We start from the raw sequence: 21,894 nt of genomic DNA on the forward strand, positions 1-21,894 counted from the left end.
GTTCTTCCATGCTTCTCCCTCAAGCCACTCCCAGGCTGAGCATTGCAAAATGGGGACTTCCAATACTAGAAAGCTGCCAGAAGTCACTGAAGCCACCCACAACTCTTAAGGGCTTTGTTGCGGCTTCTTACTCTCCCAGATGGAAGCTGCCATCTTGACAGCGGTTATCAGTTATCGCTTCAACCTTCATCATCACTGTTGTCCCAGGTGTCGACTTGCCTCAAGGAATCTACCCTGGTAAAACACTTCAGGCATATGCACCCAGGAATAGCCCAGTGAGCTGACACCCTGTCACCTGGCTAGGGAAGCTGAAGCTGCTCCCAGACTGAGGGAGTAGGCCCACAGTTAGATAGGTTTTGGATTAGAGACAATTGCTACGCAGATCCATCCTAACCTCCTTCTAGTGGGCCTTCTGACTGAAGCTTGAAAGCTAAAAAACTGCATTTCCCAGATACTCTTGCTGTTAGCATAGATCTGGGTACAAATTCAGGCAGACACCCTAACAGGAGATTTGAAGGGAGAAGTGAGGCAGACCCCATCATCCTAAAACTTTGGGCCTTTCCTATGAGCAAGCAGAGTTGTGAGTAACATGGGATGTTTCTGCAGCGCCGTCTGTGTACCATATCTAGAGAGAAAATAACAATCTGATACCAGTGACACAGCTTATGTGTTTTCTTTTTGTTTGTTTGTTTGTTTGTTTTTAACCAAGGGTTAAATGTGGTAGCCTCCACCTTCCTGAGTATGTCCCCTGGTATGTCACCCCTTCCATGTTCTGGCATCATTCCTGGAGGCCCAGCCTAGAACCAACTTGTCCAATCCTTCTAATGATTTTGTAAGCACCTAGTTTCCTCTATTAAGTCTTTTTCTTCTTAAAGCAGTTAGAATGATTTCTGTTGAATCTCAACTGATATTCAAATAGCAACAACAACAAAAATTGATCTACCACAAGAGAACCAGAATAGGTTTATCTCCTCAGCAATTCCCGTAAGAGCCTATTTACCTCGCCTAGTGAAACCATCTTGTCAGGCTACTGTGCTATAGAAGAAACTGCCTCTACTTCCCACCTTCCCTCTCTACATTCAGGCTTAGTTATCTGTCACTGTGAAGGAGACTTCTAGGCTTCTCTTTTCCAGCTATTCTATGTAATCCTCCCAGAAGGCAACCAGCCCGAAGTCTACCAAGCAGGGAGGTATGTCCAGAAAATGCTTCTGATGACAGTAATGAGTCAACATATGTTGAATGTCCTTGCTTTGCCAAGGCTGCATGCAAGAGACTACAAAAGTTCTGAAAGTTCCTGCTTCAGACAATTTTCAATATAAAGGTAATCATGCAGGGGACCGAGAGGTAGCCATCAAACTGTCCCTGCTGGTTAAATCTCTGTTGACTTTGAAAGAGGAAGAGAGCACTACAGTGTTTTGCTCCAGCTGGAGTAAAGCAGAAGGCTTGACAAAGTGGACTTAGATGCCTGCCTGAAGCTGCTGCCCCTGCAGTTCTCAGACTGAAGAGAGACTTTCAGTAGGATGACCTCCTCCTGGAGATAAAATCCATGCAACTGTAAGACAAGTGGGAAAGCAGGAAAACCATAGGGCACCCCATTCAATTTGGAGTGATCAGAAAGTTTCTTCACATAACAAAGAGACTCTTCATGAGCTCATGTTTGTGTGTGTGTGTGTGTGTGTGTGTGTACTCTCATGTACACAAGAACACATGCATATATATATACTTTGTATTGATAGTGATCTTAGGAAGAAAAAAAATCTCTGCGGTGCTTTGGAACTTTAGGCAAATTCTATCTGGCAATGTACATTTTCCTCTTTGGCTAACAGGCTATCTTCAGAATTTAAGTCTATAGTATTAGTATACAAAGATATCAGAGATACCTCTTTTGATGAAGTACAGTGAGTTGAATTTTGCTGAATTAGGTGTGAATCTGGGTTTTTGAGAGAACTGGTTGGGTATTTGTGACCCTGTGGTCTGGTCCAGGAAAACCTAGCCACTCTAGATAAGTGCCATGTTGACCCCTGATCAGTCCCACTGCAGGAGCCCTCCATCCCTCCCCTGAGGCATCCTGAAATAACAGACTCACACTCTGGGCTGGGCTGCTGTGTGACCTGCCCAAAGTCCCACTAGCAGAACTAAGAAGATGGTGCTGATAATTCACACTTCTGAGTTTTGTCTGTGAGAGTCCGCTCCCCCGACATGTCTCTACAATGCAGGGCTTGACTTCGAAGGCTCAGTGCTATTACCTATATTCCTTACTTTCTGCCTTTCTCCATTGGGTCAAAAGTTGGAGGTAGATGGTGATAACATTTGTTTTATTTAACTTATATCTGATAAGCTGGGTTTTCTGAGTAAGGCCTGCTCAAAAAAGAAACCTTGGGACTAGGAAACAAAATCTTATATCTATTGACAACTGACAGGAAACGTTACATGAGATTCTTTCCCTGAATCAAAGGGAATGTCCTAGTTGTAGGCTTTCTACTCTTTTCTCTGTATTTCATTTTTGGTATTTGCATTTTCTTCTATAAATAGCTATTTTTATTCCATTGATTTTGTATAATTGCCTACAATTTAAAACACTTCTTTCTCAGTAGGTGTCTGGTCTTTCATACTCAGCCATATTTGAATGATTTGGTATACAAAACAAAATACAGCATAGAGAAGAAAAGTGTATATTTGCTTAATGACAACAAAAATAATAGCCACTGCAATCATCAATCATCTACATTAGACACAAGTTGGAGTCCCAAGCCCAGGGACTTAACAATGGGATAGAAGGACCTAGAAAGTTCCAGCTTTCCTTCTGTTTCTCATTTGCTGGCCTGTAAAGATCAGAAGCACAACTTACCTTTGTAAACGTGTGTGCCCGGGCAAGGTCTAACAGAGTTAGTTCTGTGAAATCCTGTGTGCAGGGCTCTAATTCAATAAATGTCTGAACTACAACCCAGAAAAAGGAAGCACGACCTCAATCACTGTTCCAGGAGACAGCTTGGAAGCCCCACCCGAGTACAATCACCAGTTCTGTGAATCATCTATGTCATTCTGTAGCTACAAGTCCAGCAGAGATAGGGAGAGAAGTAGCCTTAGCTTCATCTCCAGGTCCTCCCCAAGGAGAAGCCACTGCCAGAAGAAATAAAAGCAGCTGGAGAGTCAGGGATTGCTCACCATAATCATGGGGGAACCAGCAAAAGGCAGTCATGAGAGGACAGTTGGTAGCTGGCTGGCTGCTAGAGGCCATCTGGAAAAAGCAACAGCTGGTCTTGGAACAGGAGACTTTTTTCTTTGAACTAAGCTTTACAGACCCTCCCTTCAGAGGACAGAAGATTGCACCAATACATCAATAAACCAATTTTATAACGAAACAAGTGAGAAAGGAAAAGAGAAAATCAAATCTATCACATTCCCTAAAATTTTGGAAGACTTCCAATGATCACTTTTAGGAGGATGAAAATTGAGTATCAAATGTTAATGGAAAAATCATTATAGGGGACATGGAAAAGGGAAGGTCATCTGGAAGGATGGAAGAGCTGCTGAGTTTATGCTTCCCTGTGGCTTGTACGTTAAATAAATAAGAGCCATAAAAATGGATTCTAAGTCTAGGAGATTCTATTGACGTGGCATTCACTCGTTGCTTAATAACCAATGGCTGACATGGGGTTCTAACATCGATTATTTGTGCTCACTTGTTCCACACATCCTACACAATATCGCTCAATAATGACTACCCAGCCACAGATTTTGTTAATAAAAAATGTGAACACTTACTATTTTTTTGATGTGTTTGGGACACAGAATTCCCCTAGAAAGATGAGGAGGTCATCCAGGAGGTACAGAGGGGTACACCAGGCCACTTGATGGCCCCCGCCATCTCACTTTCTGTAATGATATTTAAAGATAGCCTTGGCGCCTCTGCCACACTGCACTCTCCCCCACCAAAAAATAAATAAATAAATAAAATAAGATTTGTAGAATTTAAGACAAGGAAAGCTGAGACCCACTATACTAAACCACACTGTGGCCAGCACTCTATGTACAGATTGCTAAAGTCTGAGGTACCGATTCTGGTCCTGAAAATGAATACAACTAGACGTTTAAAAGAGTATCACATCAGTAACTGTCTTATTCTATAGATGAGCTTCCCAGAAGCTTCCAAATGCTAGGCTCCTTTCCAAGAGCCACAGTTTTATTGACAGAACTTCATGCAGTGATTTTTAAAAGCAGCATTTATCTTTCTGCCAACAAGTAAATCATGTTTTGGGGTCAAACTTTGCCTGATTTGGCCTTAGGAAGATCACCTGGTTGAGAAAAGGTAGAAGAATGTGTCCTGTTCTTCCTACATAAAAGTTATGTATAGATCTCTGACAGGGATTAAAGAAAAAAGAATCCCCCACGGCACTGAAATGCGAGAAGGTACCTTGTTCCTACCAGATTAACAAGCACCCTAAATATTTACATGGTCTTCTGATGGATTTAACTTGCAGTGGGAAAAGTGGGAGGAGAAGCTGGTCAAATACTAAGTAATAAGAGATTTCCTAAATGATTATGTTGTCATCATTCCTTGAACAAGCGATTCCACATCTCTTCAGAGAAGCCATTTTGTGGACAAAAGGAAGCGTGTTTAGCTCTATCCCTACACTGGTTGCATTATCATCATTTTCATCTGTGTTCACCCAGTTTATCAAATAGGTATTTTGCCAAATTAAGATTTATTTATCTGATAATGGAAGAGAAGACAGAAAATATTTTGTGTCTCAGGACTTTAAAAGATCACATGCTTTTAATCTGGACTTTAAGAAGCTTTAGTGTTATACACAACTTGAGACACAGGAAAAATGTAAAAATAAAATATTTTCTCTTTTAATAAAGAAAAATAGAAAGCCTCCAAAATATTATTTCAATGATTGCTTTTCATTTCCACATAGATGTGTTCTGTTTAAAAAGTAGTAATAGTTTAGTAACGTAAACCATTGTGAAGAAAAAAGAAAAATAAAATGGGAACTTTTAGGGCTAAAATAAGCTCTTCTTATTTTCTATTTAATATTTGGGTAGGAACAATTCTTGGAAATGATCACAAACACAATAATTACTGGCTTAACTCTAAATAGATTTGCAGTCAGTTCTTTTCATGTTATTTTTGGCATTCTGGCTGTAGCAGTGGCATGCTGTAATATTGATATAACTGGTTTCTCAGAAAACAAGATTTGTGACAATTTGCTGCATTCTGCTCCAGAGACAATCTGAGTCTTTCAAAGTGAGGCTAAAAATGGCACACAAATCTTCCCCCTCACAGCTGCTTCTTGTTGAACGTTGTCAAATTTTCTTAATTAAAACTTAGATTTTATGTTTGGCTTTTTGTTCCCTATAAAGCTCAAATCACACTTTGCCTCTTTAAGATATATAAGAGTCTGCAAAAAGCCAGATGAAGGCCCTAATTGTTTTATTGGAAGAGGTCATTTTTAAGTTTGGCTTAATATCATTCATCTATATCCCACATTCCTACCCATGGGTTCCACAAAACACACTTTATCCTTTATCCGCTTAATATAGTCCTCCTCGGGTTTTCGTATTTACACTAGCTCAAGTTGATTTCTTTACTCTCAATCCAAAGAGCTGTAACTAATGTGTTCCCAAATCCAAGCTGCTCATGCCAAAACACAAGAGACAAACATAAAAGCATGGGACACATTGGGAAAACCGTGATGGATCCAGCCCAAAGTGGGATGTGGCAGAAACAATCTAACTGTTGGCCACACCCATTTCCTCTTTTCCCTGCGCCTACAACTAGTCTACATTTCTCTGCTTCTTTTGTCATTAGGCCAAGCAAGTTGACTGAGCTCTAGCCAGTGGAATGTAAACAGTGGATACGCACCACCTCCCTCACACAACCCTCTATACTCTTCCCCTTTCAGAAAATTGATGCGGAAGAGGTGAGTGATCTTAGCAACTATGCATTTAAGATGGCGGAACCACAAGACTAGAAGAACCTGAATTACTGAAAACAACATGAAAAGCCACCCACAGGCAGGAACACCTGGTTTGTGACAGATATTAGTGTACCCTAACTCATACAGGGGAGGAGAGGGGAAAAGGATTTTATGTTGGATTAGCGTGTTGTGGTTTTAACATATTTCTTCATTTGTTCCTCCTTAGAGCTGAGCAAGGTTGTGGAATCATCCCCTTTTTACTGAGGGGTTAGGCAAAGTTCAGAGAAGTTGCTCAAGAGGGGGATTGCATGCCACTACCTAGCCATTCAGTCTCAAATACAGACCTGGTTTTCTGAGACCACTTTTTCCCCCACTGTGTTACACTGAATGCTAAAGATTCCTCTTTAAACTAAACCTATTAGCAGCTAATCTAAATCTCAAGAACTATTAGATTATAATATGAACAAGAAGGCACTACTTCCTCAAGAAAACTGTGCCATCCCATTTATTTCATGCCCTGTGCTCAAGAATATGAGACAAAACAGGGCCTTCATATGTACCCGTAAAGGTTTGCAAAAAACAAAAACAAAAACAAAAAACATGGACAATAGACTAGTGGTTACCAGAGGGAAGGGGGAAGGTAGATGGGGTAAAAGAGATCAAATATGTAGCGAGAGATTTAACTACGGGAGGTGAACATACGATGTAAATCTATATATGTCTTACTGTTAAAATATACAGCTGAAACTTATTGGATTTTGTTAACCAATGTCACCATAACAAAAAGTCTTACCAAGAAACGAAAATTCAGGTATACATTACACAATTAAAGATCAGCAAAATAGATGTTGTGTACATGTTTCACATGTAGACCAAACAGAATAAGACCGTAATTCCATCAAGTGTAATTTATTTAAATAACAATTCAATTGCACATCATTGGTAAACCAGTTGTAGCAATATGAAAATATAAAATTCTGAAGATATCTTGCAACTTAAACATGCATCTAATAATGCAGAGTATTCTGTAATATTAAGAAATGAAAAAATAAAAGCATTGGCTCCCAAGTTGGGATGATTTATTTGCACTTAAAAATACAATTTCTAAGATGACATCTGTTTTAAAAATGTCTTAATCTTAAAAATAGGCTACGGAACTGTCGTCTTCAGGATGGAAATTTAAATCTCATATTAGCATTAGCTTACAAATCATAGATGATAATGTTAACACAAAATCAGCAAGCGAATACAGTTGGGAACACAGTTTTTATGTTAAAAATATGAGTTCACAGTTTTCTTCTTTCTTCTTGACTTATATTGATAAAATGCTTTTATAGCTACAATCAATTTCACTTTCTGGTACCAGAGCCAATGCCTACTTGATCAGCAGATGGATGCTACTAACACATTCATCTTACATAGAACTCACACATCTTCAACTTCTAAAAATGTTTTGCTCTGTAAAACTGTGACCACTGGGAATGGAAAAGATAGGAGACTAAGTCCAAATGTAATGAGAGTGAGATACAATGCTGACAGTTTTTTATTAATAAAACATTGAATTATAAAGTATATACAGGTAGCTTTGATGATTCAACAGGAAATCGTACATTAATTTACAAAATATTATGGCCTCTATTTTTGTTTAATTCAAATTAAAGTGCAAAATACACATTATCAAAGAATTTCAAAATCCCCCTACATGTCAGGGTAACATAGGGTTTTTAGGTGACCAGATCACAAGACCATTTGTTTGTGTGTTTTAAGGCAAAGCAAAATTTCCCAAGTACCTACAAAATAAATTTGCTTTGAAAATAAAGTACAGTAATAAAATAATACTTCTCTTATTAAATATATATTTTGCCCTTACATATGATTGAGCGACTTGCATCAAAAAATTCAAGAGTTCTCTGAAAATTTTCAAATAAATATTTTAAAACACTAGTATATAATTGAGTCAGCTGGTATTCATTCAGGTGTCTGCATGTCAACAGTTAGCAAAGGGAAAAATAGTTAGAAAAATTTCCTCTAACATTTCATGAGAATGCAAAATGTTGTTGAGAATTAATTTTTTTGGATAGCACATATCAGTGAAATACATGTGTTCTCCTTCTGCAAATCTTAGTTAAACAGAATCCAATAGTACTGCTTTTCTTAAGCCATTAAATCAATAGCCTAAGATTTATAACGTTTACTCTAATCTCTCTTTTCTTGGAAATTATTATCTTAAAAAACAAATCACTGTACAGAAAGCAATTGCCTACTATGAAGAATAAAATCATTTCAGGAAAAAATGGAGTAATTAATGAAAAGTGTTTAAACTCATTTACTATACCCCAAATTGCCATCTGAACACTTGGCTCCAACAAAGATAAGGTTGAATTAAAATGTCTGTATGATTTCCAAAGCAGGGAGAGTCATCCCTTCTAATTAAGGAAGACCTTCCAACATTTTTAAATAATGTAATTCCTTAAAACTGAAATGACATGCAATATTTTTTAACATGTTCATTAAATCCAATTTCTCTGGCTATCAGTTCTGTTACACTGAGACAAACTTTTTTTTTTTTTCCCCCTAAGTGGGGCCAAACAGACTACCAATAATTAAAACCAATTTACTAGAAAATATTAAGTGGCAATAAAACAAAATCTCCCATGGGGTATGCCAGCATCCTTTATAGTCATCATTTAAATTATGTGTTTCTAAGACTAAATTAACACACAAGGTATATTGTACATGAATATGCAAGTTTTACTTAATTAAGTTTGGTATTAAAGTATCTGGAGTTTTCCTATTAAATATCCAATCTATAGGCAGCTGTACGAATTCTTTATTAGTTAACTACAGTGAGTTGGCTGCTTTGGTTTCTCCATGCAAAGCTGTGTTATAGTATTACTGTGGTGACGCATTTGTAAACTGGACAGAATGGGAGTTGAACTTTCTCTGAAGCTAGATCCACATGTCCCTTTGGATGGATCAAGCTAAGAACCTGCTCAGTCTTCTCAATCTGCTCAACAGTCCTTGCATCATTTCTTTCTGTAGTTATGACATTAAAAACAGACAGGAATGGACTTCAGTATCATCAAGGTCAGATAGTAACCAATGTGTCCTTTTCAAGTTCAACATTTCAAGTTCAACATTCTGAAGAAACTAAATCTAACAGAAGATCTATAAAAGACCAACTACCACAATAATAAGCAGGAATAGAATTTCACAATAAGTAATCTGATACACAAAGAAAAAATATGTAAATATTGGTCTGAGGGAGGAGAAACAATCTGGAAAAAATCCTGCACTCCTCTGAAACAATATAAAGCATTATCTATTTAACATCTATAAGGTGTTCCTATCTATTTATCTATCTATCTATGTAGCTGATCAAGAATTATCTAGAGAGATTAAAAATATGTCAATTATATGTATGCATTTCACTTAGGTATCATTCACATTAAAAATAGGCAGCAAAGGCATAAAATATATAACTGTAAATAAACTATCTGCCAAATTATTCTGTAAGTGGATAACTAGTGCCTAAAACTCTGTAAGTATTAATATTGACCTAGCTCAGTAAATATTGAAACATTAATAATATAAAAAAAAATTGAAAGGCCAAGGGATTTTTTTTCAGAATAATGTTAATCTTAGAAAGTCTTATTTTAATCATAAAATCACTAACATCTCAAAGGTGAGAGTCCCTTCCTTTACAACTCAAATGATTTGTGCTTTTGCATCTGAAAAAGCAAGGAATGTCTCTAAAATCTTAAAAAATAAATTCTCTTAGTCCATAAGAAGTTTGGAGGGCAGGGAAGGAAGAGTGTTCAAATGTGCTCATGACCTTGATCATCTGCACAATAAACACGATGAAATGAAAGTTTATGGACACTTAAACAGAAAAAAACAAACCGCACAGACATATATTTGAACCACAACTGACAATGAAACTGTGGTGACTGGGTGATCATAGTAGTCAGCAAGTAAAAGCCAGAACTGCAGACAGAACAGTATTAGGAGGCCTTTGTAAATAGAACTGCAGCATGTATAAACGAGTGCTCCCTGACACTCAACCTCACTCCAACATGTGCCATTAGCCATGTTTCAAGTGCTGGATAGCCACATGGGGCCAGTGGCTACCATACTGGACAGAGAAGAACTGAAGGATAAACAACACTGTTTAGAGATTAGGAAGGATGAAATAATTTCCCAAGGTCCATTCAAGGCCCCGAGAATCACAAAATCTTAGGGCATCAAAATTATTCATTTTAACAAAATGTGTTCAATTTTATGCCACAAATACGAAGAGACTAACTAGGAACAAATAAAAACATGAAAAAAGCCAATGAAGAATTAATGAGTAATTCCAGAAATTTTTCCAGTTGGTCACAAAGACCTTTTAAAAATTATTTTTATTGTCCAAAGAAAGAAATACATCCATTCAAAACCATCAAGAGACTCATTTTAAAGAAATGAAAGAGAACTGGAATCATAATGAGTATTAATAGCAAGGGCTATTAGAGCCTACCACAGAGTGACTACCTCTAAAAGTAACTTCAAAAGAAAAAACTTTCCTTTGAAAGACAGAAACTGTCGTCTTTACACACATCCCACTGATCTTAAGCCCTGTTCAAAGACACAGAGAAATTTACCCTCAAATTTAAACCATTAGCTTCCAGGCCAGGTAGGAATGACGATAACATAGCTCTGTTAAACTACAACTTTGCAAAAGAGATGGTTACACTGTTGGATTGTTTCAATGATTTATAATCTTCTTTGACACTGATTATCTGAACTTCACCTCCCTACAGCTTGGACCTGCTTGCAAAAGAGACAGGAGATCAATGGATTCCCCTTTTCCTATGTGACTTGGGAACTTTTGTTTCCAAGAGAAACAGAGATACATTAAAATATGTCCATATAAGAGCTGATGTAGATAATCTTCCATTAATTGTCACGCAGAAGTTATGCCTTCCTTGTCACTTGTCCCATAAAGCATAACCTCTACTTGAGTCTTAAATTTATACAGCAGCAATCAGAACTCTGGTTCTTCATTTTTTTTTTTTTTTAAAAAGGCAATTATACCAAGAACTACACAAATTGCACAAACTGTCAGACACATTGGCAGTCCAACCCTACCACATATGCCCCTCCAAACATTAGATAAAACATTGTCACTTTAGTACTATTCTTCACAGAACACCCTGAATCACAAAATAACTCCAAAAAGGCAATAAGAGCTGATGTCACAAGAAACTGGTGCCATTGCAGTATCTTGAACATGGCAGGAAACATTAATATTTGTAGCATTAATGATATTACAGTACTTAAAAATCCATTGGATAGATTATCCACATTACCAGGAAACTATAAAAAGAACATGAATAATAAAAACAAAATAAAAATAGTAAAATTTTAAATAGATATGATTTTTTATATTTGTTTGTAATGTAGAGTTAAAATGAAATAAAAAATAACCACTACTACCTTAAATTGTTTTCATTTTATACCAGAAAAATAATTTTTTACTGACTTTTGCTCTGACTTGCAGCTTCCATTAAAACATTGTGGGTGTGTATACTTTTAAAAAACAATGCTACGAAAGCTTCTCTAAGAAGTTGATACAGTTTTTTTTCCAAGATATATAAAAAGTCACTAAACATTTTCCACTACTAATTGTAATGACAGTTCATTTTATTTCCTCTTTTGTCTAGACCTACAGTAAAGTTATATCATTCATATTAATAGCACATATTGAGACCTTCCACCACACTATCTGAAGAGGTGGTATTCTGACTCAAATTGTATCAATCATTTTTTGTTGAGATTATGTCCTCAGTATTGGTCAAGAATTAAAATCTTAAAGTAAATAGAACCAAATAACTGCTGGGTACAGGCTCATGTAGCAGGGAATAGCAAGAAGCAAATTTGTAATCTGGGCTTGTAGTCAGTGCCAAATACATAAATAAATTGAAAAGTGTCTGAATTTCCAAGCTTCTCTCATTTTCCATCAGGGACCACAGACTTGGCCAACACTTTTGTCTTGATATTGTAATCAATGTATAAAAACCATAACTGCTGAGCCTTTCACAGTTTACAAAAAGCTATGCAAATGCTATGCATTATTTAATTGAGTTCTCATAAACACCAAGCTCTGTGGTGCTATCCTCGCTGGGGTAACTGAGCTCCAGAAAGGGTGAATGACTTGCTCTCTGTCAAGGAACTCATAACTAACAGAGATGGCTGGTTTCTGACTCCCAGGATGAGGCTGTTTGTTAAACTGCAGAGGCTTCCATGACAAGTTACTCTTCAAAATAGCAATAGAAATAAGACAAAACTGATTCATTGGTTCACAAGTAGTTTTTCCTCATTCTAGATCCAAACTGGTCGTTAGCCTCAAAACATATATATTTGGGGGAGTAGGGGGTGTAGTGGTGACTGCAAAATAAAAACACACTCTAAGTGGAAGAGGTTCAGATTAAACATTTTAACAGTTGTTTGCTGAAAACAAATACGTAAAACACAGATTGACAGTTACAAAACTGAAAGAGACCTTGACAGTCATCTGTTCTTTTCCCATTTCACAGAAAAGGAAACACAGAGATGCAGAGAGCACAACTCCCGCGAGAACACTCCGGTAACTGCTAACCAGTAGCAGGCTGGGGCCACAGAGATGGGCTCTCTTCCACTCAGTGCCCGGATTGTACTTCCAAATTAAAGGACTAAACACAGTTCAGATATTTACAAGGAACCATCACAGTGCTAGAGGGATTAGAAAATTAGATCTTATTCACCAGCATCATGTGTAGAAATTGATATTTTACATGCCATTTAAAGCAGCAGGAACTTTGATTCCTATAAGAAAAATAATCAGTATATATATATATATACACACATATATATTTAAGCTCTCATTGCTAAGGTTGAAGATAATTTCTAAAATATAACTTTTTTATTCCCTTTAGACACACAGTTTTCTTCTTATTATAATATACTTAAGTATATTCAAAAAAAAGATAGTCTCTCCAAAAGGTCATAGCCTTTAAACATACATAAAAAATAAAAAAATAACAACAATATTTTACCATCTTTGCTAGACACAGGTCTTTACAAACTATTAACTACATTATCCCATCCCTGTTTGCACCCACCGCCTCTCCTTTTCAGGAATCTTTAGAAGGTTCATAAGCTATCTTGAATGTAGGTGATTTTATTTTCCCCTCCAAAATGTAAATAGTAGGCAACAAAATATCTCTGAAGTTTAACTGACCAACAAACCTAAAAATGGCTCAATTTTTTAAGCCATTTGCTACATAAACAATATTAATTTCCACATTAAAAAAATAAATGATTTAATTAGGCTTTATAGTACCTGTGAGTCCTCTAAAAGTCTTCTTTCCTCTCCGATTCAAATGTAAGATTAAATTCTTTTTGGAGAGGCAAAATATAAGAATTTTCTAGATAGTATTTAACTTTAATAGGGGGGAAACAGTTATGTAGAACAACAGTAAACCACACAGATGACAGAAAATGTTGACAATAAAATTAATATTTTGCCTCTCATTCACAAGACCACTTTTCCTCTTTAATACGAGGTCTAATCTACAGCAGATGCCAATGTTGTGTCGTGAACCGTGAATTCCGTCCTTCACGTTCCGATCAGTCTGAGGGAGGTCTTTTCCAGAGGTGAAGAGCTGCCTGAATTCTGAAGTGCAGTCTAGACTCCATGGAGTAATCTTTGTAATTGTTTCTAAAGACAATAATGATAAAATTATAATGTCAACATTCTTTGGCATACCAGAGCACCACCGCCATCCTCCCTTTCCTCTTATCTTTATTCCTCATTTTCTTTCAAACTTCAATATGCATAACACTGGATCTTGTTAAAATGTAGACTCTGGTCCTGTGAGGAGAGGATGGCAGCAATATTCTTTATTTCTAGAAGCTGCCTCTTGAGTAGCAAAGTTCTACTTAATTACCAAGCTATTCAAAAACATAGCAAGAAGGTTACAAGGAGAGCTTATCAAATTTTGTGAACTGTTCTTAAATAGTTGACCTCCTTTTCTAAACTGGAAATTTTAAGGCAGCCTCATATAAACAAGGTAAACATGATCAATCACTCTTCTCCAAAAGAAAAAATAATAATTTTGAAACTCCCATGAAATAATAACCTCAACAAAGACAGCAAAATGACTTTGTAACACCAAAATTACTTACTCCAATTTTCACAGGCAAAGATCAATGGTTTGGCCAACGATTATTGTGTGACAATGCCAGAAGAGGTGATAAAAATCCACAGATTATTTAAAAACTTCACTTAGATCATTAATGTTGACTTCTCTTTGTTAGAATCAAGAATCAGCAAAATGAAATGGCTTCGACTTTGGCTGGACGCCTGCTTTCTTCACACATTGCCTTGGGTGAGCTGTAATCTTTCTTTGTAGCGGCATTCATTTCTTTCTATAGCTCAGCATTTTATACGGGTCTAAGTACTATTTACTGGTAACCTTGAAAAGGGTGATTACTCATAAGCTAAATCAACACCTTACTAGAATTTACCAAAGGATGTAACTGAGTATTTTCTGAAATGTCTGGCACTGATTTTGGCAACTGTGCAAAGCTCCTACTACATAAGAGAAACGGCAGACCACTGACAGTCTTGAAATTATTAGGAAGTTTGTTTATGTTGGCATCATTGGTACTGGCTTGAGTTTAGTGGTGACCTTCTGATCACTGCTGGTCTTATCTTTTAGTAGTGAATTACTAGTCTTTTATTTTCATCATTATAAATTTGTCTTAGTGTGTATTGCTTAGGTACCACTAAATATGTCCAAATAATGAATACATGGAACAACAGTATTTATAGTCCTTAATTTTCTATCAGCTACACATGATGATATATATGTGTCAGTAGAAATATGTCATTATCTTTAAAAGTAACTTGCTCTCGTTTGTTTGTTTGTTTGTTTGTTTTAAATAAAAAAAAAGGAGAGAGAGAAGAGAGAAGGAGAAGAAAAAGGAGGAGGAAGAGGAAGTGGCTTTCTTGGTTCCACCATGCCCCTGAAGCTTCTGCCCCATTACTATGTTTTATTCACAGCAAAACATTCTGAAAGAGTTGCCTGAAGTAGCTCACCCTACTTTTTCACCTCACTTGTCAAAGTCACCAATAATCTTCATGCTGCCAATTTCACCTCTCTATTCTCACCTTGCTTGACCTCTCAGCAACTATCTTTACAACTGACCACTCTCTTCTTTTTGAAAAACTTTATTTATACTTGGCTTGCTTTCCTGGATGTCTTCCTAACTTTGCTGGCCACTTCTTCTTAATCTTATCACTTAATCTCTAAAACAGAGATTTAAGTATACCCCAAGACACTGTGCTGGGCCTCTTTCTCTACCTATATAAGTTGCCCAAAATGACCTTATCAAGTATCCCAGCTTTAAATATCACTGTCTCTGTGCTGGTGACGTTGAAATATCTACATTAGACCTTTACTTTTTCACTAAACTCCATGCTTCGATATTTGACTGTCAACTCACTATATCCATGTGGATACCTAATAGATATCTCAAAATATCATGGTCTAAACAGAAGTGTTTTTTCTCTCCCTAAACCTGCTCTTCTAAGTATTTCCCTTCTCAGTAAAAAAGCATCATTATCAATATAGTGGCTCAATACTCTAGTCTAGAGGTTACCTGGCTTCAGCCAGTAATGTTCCCCACACAGTTTCTGCTGAATGATCTCAGGACTGGTTTTAATTACACAAATCTCAACTACACTAACACCTCAAGGAAACCTCCCAGAATCAATTCAACCTAAAGTAACACTCAGGTACTCTGCATCGTATTATAAATCTCAGCAAAGCACAATCCACTGCTACATTTCTTACTTGTTTGTTTAACACCTCCCTCCAACTAAGAGAGCAGAAACAAGAGCCACTGTCCAGTAGAAACAATAAATTGCTTTGAAATTACAGAGCAGACAGAAAAAAGGGAAAGATTCAAAGGGCTTCTTCAAATCAGTGGATCTTCAAGGAAATGAGAAATATGGTTGAATATACCAAGATTCAGCAAATTATGATCAAAATTATGGTTAATTTTAAGTAGCTGCAATGAAGACCTTATACTGTAAAGCCTAAAATACTTACTATCTGGCCCTTTACAGAAAGTTTGCCAGCCCCCAATAGAGAAGAGATTAGGTTAGATATCTGTCCTGTGGAAGCCCACAATCAAAACATCTGTAAATAGTCACAGGGTCAGGCATTCAGAAGGTTGGAAACAGCATGATTACAGCAAAAGCCATGAGTATCAACTAAGCATAAACTAGGAAAGGTAATATTATTACTAACTTTCATTAATGTTTTACTTTTAAGCATATATATAACATTACTGCCATTGTTATAATGGTATTGATACTCTCGACTCCACAACAATCAAGGAAAAGCTGCCATCATCACTTACCTTGCAGTTTCTAGGGCCTTTATGGCCTTGTCAATTTCCCCTTGGCTTTTGTACAAAAACGCCAACTCAAACAGAGTAAATGGCACTAGGTAGTGGTCAAACTTCAGCAGCTTTTCACTAAAAGAGTGAATGACAGCAATTAAGTCTTAACAAGAAACTTTCATTCTTTTACAACATGCGTAGTTTCCCCATCCCTCAGAAAACAGGTGCAGCACTAAGCTGTCCGTATATAGTCAAAAAATCTAATAGACTACGGCAATAAATAGGATGCTTTTAATGTATTAATTTCTATTTTATTCCTTAATCTAGATCCAGCACTGAGGATTGCTTACTGCCCGCTAGATAGACATACAGAACTTCAAAGAATGACCCTAGAAAGGACAAGCTCTTCCCCCTGAACGGGAAAGGACTCCATTTAGAAATAAGAATGCTGTATTATTTTTCACTAAACTTTGCTTTGCTTTCTATTGTTAAGTCTTATAATACTAAAACATATCAATAAAGAATTAGTCAATGCTTGTTTTCAGCAATATTATGAAAACTGACAAAACATCTAGAAGCTCTGAAAAAGATATGAACAACACATTTTCAAATGCATAGCTCAGCTCACAGAACGTAAGAAAAATTCTCAAACTGAAAATAAAACAAAACCAGAACTCTGAGTGCGTGGATGATGCCAAAGCAGTCCCGGGGTTTGCTTCAGTCTGAATCAACCAGGGCTTTGTGTCTCAGCGTCCATGCAGGAGGTGAGGCCAGGGAGCCAGCACTGAGATCTCCATATAATCGGGGGCCCTTGAAAGGCTACTCCATCAGAGAAAGGGCAGATTAGAAAAAATCCAATCACTGCCATAAGAGGAAAACACAGGCAGTTGGCTCCTTGGCCTGTGCCTAGGTGGGAAGTGAAAGCACATTCCTTGGGAAATTAATAACTAATAGGCCTGCCCTCACATTAATTTGCAATTCAAATTTACATTGCCCAAAGGATCCAAGAACCTCTAAGCAATAAAATTAACACAAATGTGGGCCTGCGCTGGAAAAGTCTTTGGGGCACTTGACAGAAAGAAAAGTAAAATGACTTTAGAAAGACTTTCTCAATCCTAGCCTCATAGGAGTCTCAAGGTAAAATGCCAGTGAAGGAAAATTCACAATCCAAAATTATAAAACACATGAGCAAACAATTCACTATTGTTAAAACACAACAAATAGCACGGACAATCCTTTCAATCATCCCTTTGATTCTTATAAAAACAGCAATAAAATGAACTCGGCGGATATTTCTTTAACATGTTTACTTAAAAAAGTATATAACTTATTTGGAAAATAGATATAGTCTCTCTTCTCTTCTTGTAAAGACATCAGTCCTCCTAAATTCTCATAAAATGTCAAAAAGAGGGTAAGTGGCCATGGGTGGAAAGGTACATTATACATAACAGAGGACATAAACTGGCAGTCTGGGGCTGTGATCTATTAGGCTTACGGTATTTTCAAAAAAGTTAAGCCAATATTTAAAAATCAGGAAGTTTTATATAAAATCCAGATTCCAGGCTTTTCATGAAAAATTATAGGGATTGTTGCTACTAGGCCTATACCGTATAGAGCAATAACCAATTAGAGCTAAGGAGTGGCTGCATTTTTTAAAGAGAACACATAATCTCCTGACCCTACAGTGCCTGTCAATCCCTAGTTCTGCCATCACTCAGTAAGGCCACTCAGTAAGGCTACTTGTCTGGCCCCTGTAGATATCTGCATTTATGACTCCATACATAGAGAAAAAAAGGCAGACATTGGAACCTCGATTCAACTCTCTTGATTCATAAAGGAGCAAGACATCATCATCAATGCTATTAGGAAAAAAACAAAACCAACAAACTCAAGTATATACAGAAGAAATGTCCTTTGCCAAAGGAGCACTTATAGCATCCATCACGCATCTTTCCTCCCTGCCAAATGATTATCTCAATGACACCAAGTCCCTTTACTCAACTCTGAATCCCTAGGATCCAGCAATTGTCTAGCACATAGTGGGTGCTCAAATATCTGTGGAACAAATATATGAAAAAGTAAAGACAGGAATCAAAAAAGCATCAGAGGTTCAGTACATCGTTGCCAGAGTTTAGATAGATGCCTGTTAGTTTGGCCATAAATTTAGTTTTTATGTATCACCTGTAAACACCAAGTGGAAATGCACGAAGTCACGTCCCACTTAGATTATAATTTTTCTCTCAAAGAACATGGAAAACACTACTGGATTCTCTTTCTGATGACACCAAGTAAAAGGTTAGCAGCAAGAGATAAAAGCATCGTTTTCTCATAGTCATTCCCCAGAAGCCACAATTTGCAGTCAGGTTTGTTTGCTTGTTCATGTTTACCTTTGGATAACATGACTGAAACACAATTCTGCTTGCAAGGGCCGCTGTAAGTTCTTCAGGCAGCATCCTTTCAGCAGCTTCACTAAGCACTCATCATCTGCTGAGTAGTCGCTGAAGTCTTAAAGCAAAACAAAAATCACACACGAAAAGAAAAGTACTGTCAAAAATCCTAATTAAGAGGAAGAACTAATAATAGCTACGAGGTTTCAGAGGGATCCTTTGAGAATACGGAAAATGTTTTTTTAGCATTTGCCCTCACTAAATAAAACACAATGAAATCATTTTAAATTAGAGGAATACTGAATTTACTACATTAGTTTAGTACACTATTTTATGAAGGGGTGCACTCTGTCCACTTAAAAATCTTTTTCAGGTGCTCATATTCTGAGTTATGTGACCTTAGAACAGCAGAAAATTTGAACTCTAAATAAAATAAGAGCTTTATTAACTCTATAAAAAGTGAAGCCATGAGGAGCAAGGAGGCTGACTCCCCCTGTGGTTCTGGCTTCTAATCGTGTTGGCTCATGTGGCTGAGGATAACACTCCCATATGGAGAAGCAGATGGCCTTCTACCCATTAAAAATTCCGGAAGCAGAATACCCTCTTCAGATCATTATGTTTATAACTTATCAGTTCTCCCAGGCTATGTTCTTCTGGGGGGAAATCAGGTCATAAAATTAGATAACACGGTTCTGAAGTACATGCAAGTTACCTAAAATCTTCATACACTACTAACTGCTTGAAGCTAATGTAAAGGTTTTTCTTTCACTATTTTTTTCCCCTTTGGAAAATGACTCTGCCTCCTACAGCCCAAGGCTGTAGAATATTAAACAGAAGGAACCATATTATGTGTGACATCTATCTAACAAAGGTAGCTGTTTCACATCTACCACTTTCGAATTTGGGGGATTTTGCAAGTTAGGTGCAACTAAGAAGTCATTCCAAGACAGAATGTTAATTCATACATTTCAGTCTGTGACAACATGGGGTGGGGGTGCAGTAAACCAAACTAATGAGGCCCTGGGAGCCCCTCATGTTAAAATCCTCCTGTTCTCAGAACAAACCTCAGAAATCACCATTAACACATGCTGCTTTTTAGATAGTAAACTGCTTGTCTATGGGAGGTTAACGATGCTGCTTAACCAAATAGAAGGGGGTCATTTTACTTCTAGGTGCTAACAACAGCCGATATTCACCTCTCTCTTCCAAGCTCTCATAGGTCATTCACCAAGAAAATAACAGATACCAATATCACATTACCTTTTCTATTACCTAAGGGCTATTTTTCCACAAGAAAAAAAAAGTATTCATGCTTCTAATCATGGATGCTTTTTGAAATAGACATTCAAGACGCAATATCTTTCCAGGCCTAGAAACAAACCCTTGCAGTCCATGCTAGATGCTGATTTTTAATATCATTTTTGTGCATTTTATTGAGCATTTTCTGATAGTTTGTGTTATTACAAAATTCTGGTTCTCAGTGAGTGAGGATTTTGCTGAAGACCAGGCATAATACCATGGAAAGCTGAAGTACCAGTAAAGCCACACTTTGCTTTTATTTATACCACAAGAAAGGCTATAAAAAAGAGTTTAAAAACACAACATTCCTCCAAAAACCTTAGAAATCAAAACCATTATTTCCTCAAACCACAGAGCACTATTTTTCAGATGATTCTTTTAAAATATACTGTTTATCGTGATTCTCTAGCTCATGGGTGAGTTCGTGGATGAACATTTCAACAGTTTCCATTTTACATTCCAAGAAAATTACATGATAATGCTGCCAAAGTACATTTTCATCACAAAAGATCTGCACTTAATAATAAACGGAAGGTAGGCTGAGGAAAAAGTCTTGTTAAAATGCACCAAAGGAAAAATTTGAAAATAGATTTAGAAAGTAAAAAGCCATAAAGTAAATAACACTTTCCCTTGTAGGAAACTGATTATATTTGCTATACATTTTCACCAAGCAAATTAACCACAACGAATAGTCAAATAAGATCTATTGTGCTAACTTCTGGCTACATGTTTAAAATTTAGTTAGATTTCAAATGAAACACTAATGGAATTAATAGCAAACACCAACTCTAGGTATATTACACCAAGTATTCTTCTCACTTTAAACAGTATTCCTCCTCCCTTTGTATCCATGACCAGCCTGTCAGAACTATGGCATTGTCAGAGTAGAATGACAGTTGTACCCTCTACCATCTTTTATTTTAGGGATGCTTCCCAAGGTAGAAGCAAAAACATATTCCTACTAGTGGAGTGGGATGTTAAGCAGGAGATGAAGTCACCTCAGGTTTACAATTACACTCCATTTTCCAATTTGAGATTTTTTTCCTTTACTCTGAAGGATAGGAACTTAATTACTCAAAGATCATAACAGCCATGGCAGGAAGGATAGGTAGGAGGCGCATGTCAGGTAACATTCCTGCATAAAACAATGGACCTAGAAGAGATCATCATAAATTTCACGTGTAATATCTGGCAAAGGTGTGTAAAGGTGATCTTCAGAAAAGAAACCAGTTTTTGTTTTTGTTTTTCCCAGGGGAAGACATACAGAGACAATTTTAGGAAGTATGGTGTGTTTGAACTTCCCTGGCCCTGCTTAAATATTTCTTAAACCTATCATCTCAGTATGTTATTAAAAAAGGAAGGAAGGGATAGACCAGTGTCTTGGTTTCCTAAACCTCTATTACATTTTACATCATAGTCTGACACATATATTATTTAATTTTTCCCCCTAACCAACAAGGGGCAAAATAAACTTAGGAGTGCAGAGCCTGCTCAAACAGAGAAAATCCAATGGTCCTTTAAGACTTCTCACTAAACAAAGGCCCTGCTCTCTGGTAGTATATAGTAGTCTACACTGAAAGGACGGGCATTCAAACATCAGAATTTATTCTACTGAACCCAAACCCTTATCTTTGTAGAAAAACAGAAGCAGCAAGCTGGCCTACTTTTCTGGGAGAAAAAATTCCCTACAAATGCTTTCACATAATAAAAAAAAAGTTTCCCTTTACCACCCAAGTTTTCTCATATCCATTTATTAAAAAAAACTTCATTTTCCCATTTCGTTTGCAAATATGTCGGATTTAATCATAGATAATCCCCTTAATAGTAGGAACACTATTTCCCTGCCTATC

General features: G+C 36.9%; 1 protein-coding gene across 1 annotated transcript in view; it reads right to left on the bottom strand.

The window, feature by feature from the left end:
* Positions 1–675: 675 nt before the first annotated feature.
* The window catches only part of TTC39B (tetratricopeptide repeat domain 39B), a 131,174-nt gene continuing 109,955 nt past the window's right edge, over positions 676–21,894 (bottom strand). The window contains 3 exon segments of the mRNA XM_016157322.2: positions 676–13,665; positions 16,377–16,493; positions 18,746–18,863. Of these exon segments, the coding sequence (XP_016012808.2) occupies positions 13,575–13,665; positions 16,377–16,493; positions 18,746–18,863 (326 nt within the window). The 3' untranslated portion in view covers positions 676–13,574.

This window comes from Rousettus aegyptiacus, unplaced genomic scaffold (genome assembly GCF_014176215.1).
Source record: "Rousettus aegyptiacus isolate mRouAeg1 unplaced genomic scaffold, mRouAeg1.p scaffold_m13_p_3, whole genome shotgun sequence".
Lineage (NCBI taxonomy): Eukaryota > Metazoa > Chordata > Mammalia > Chiroptera > Pteropodidae > Rousettus > Rousettus aegyptiacus.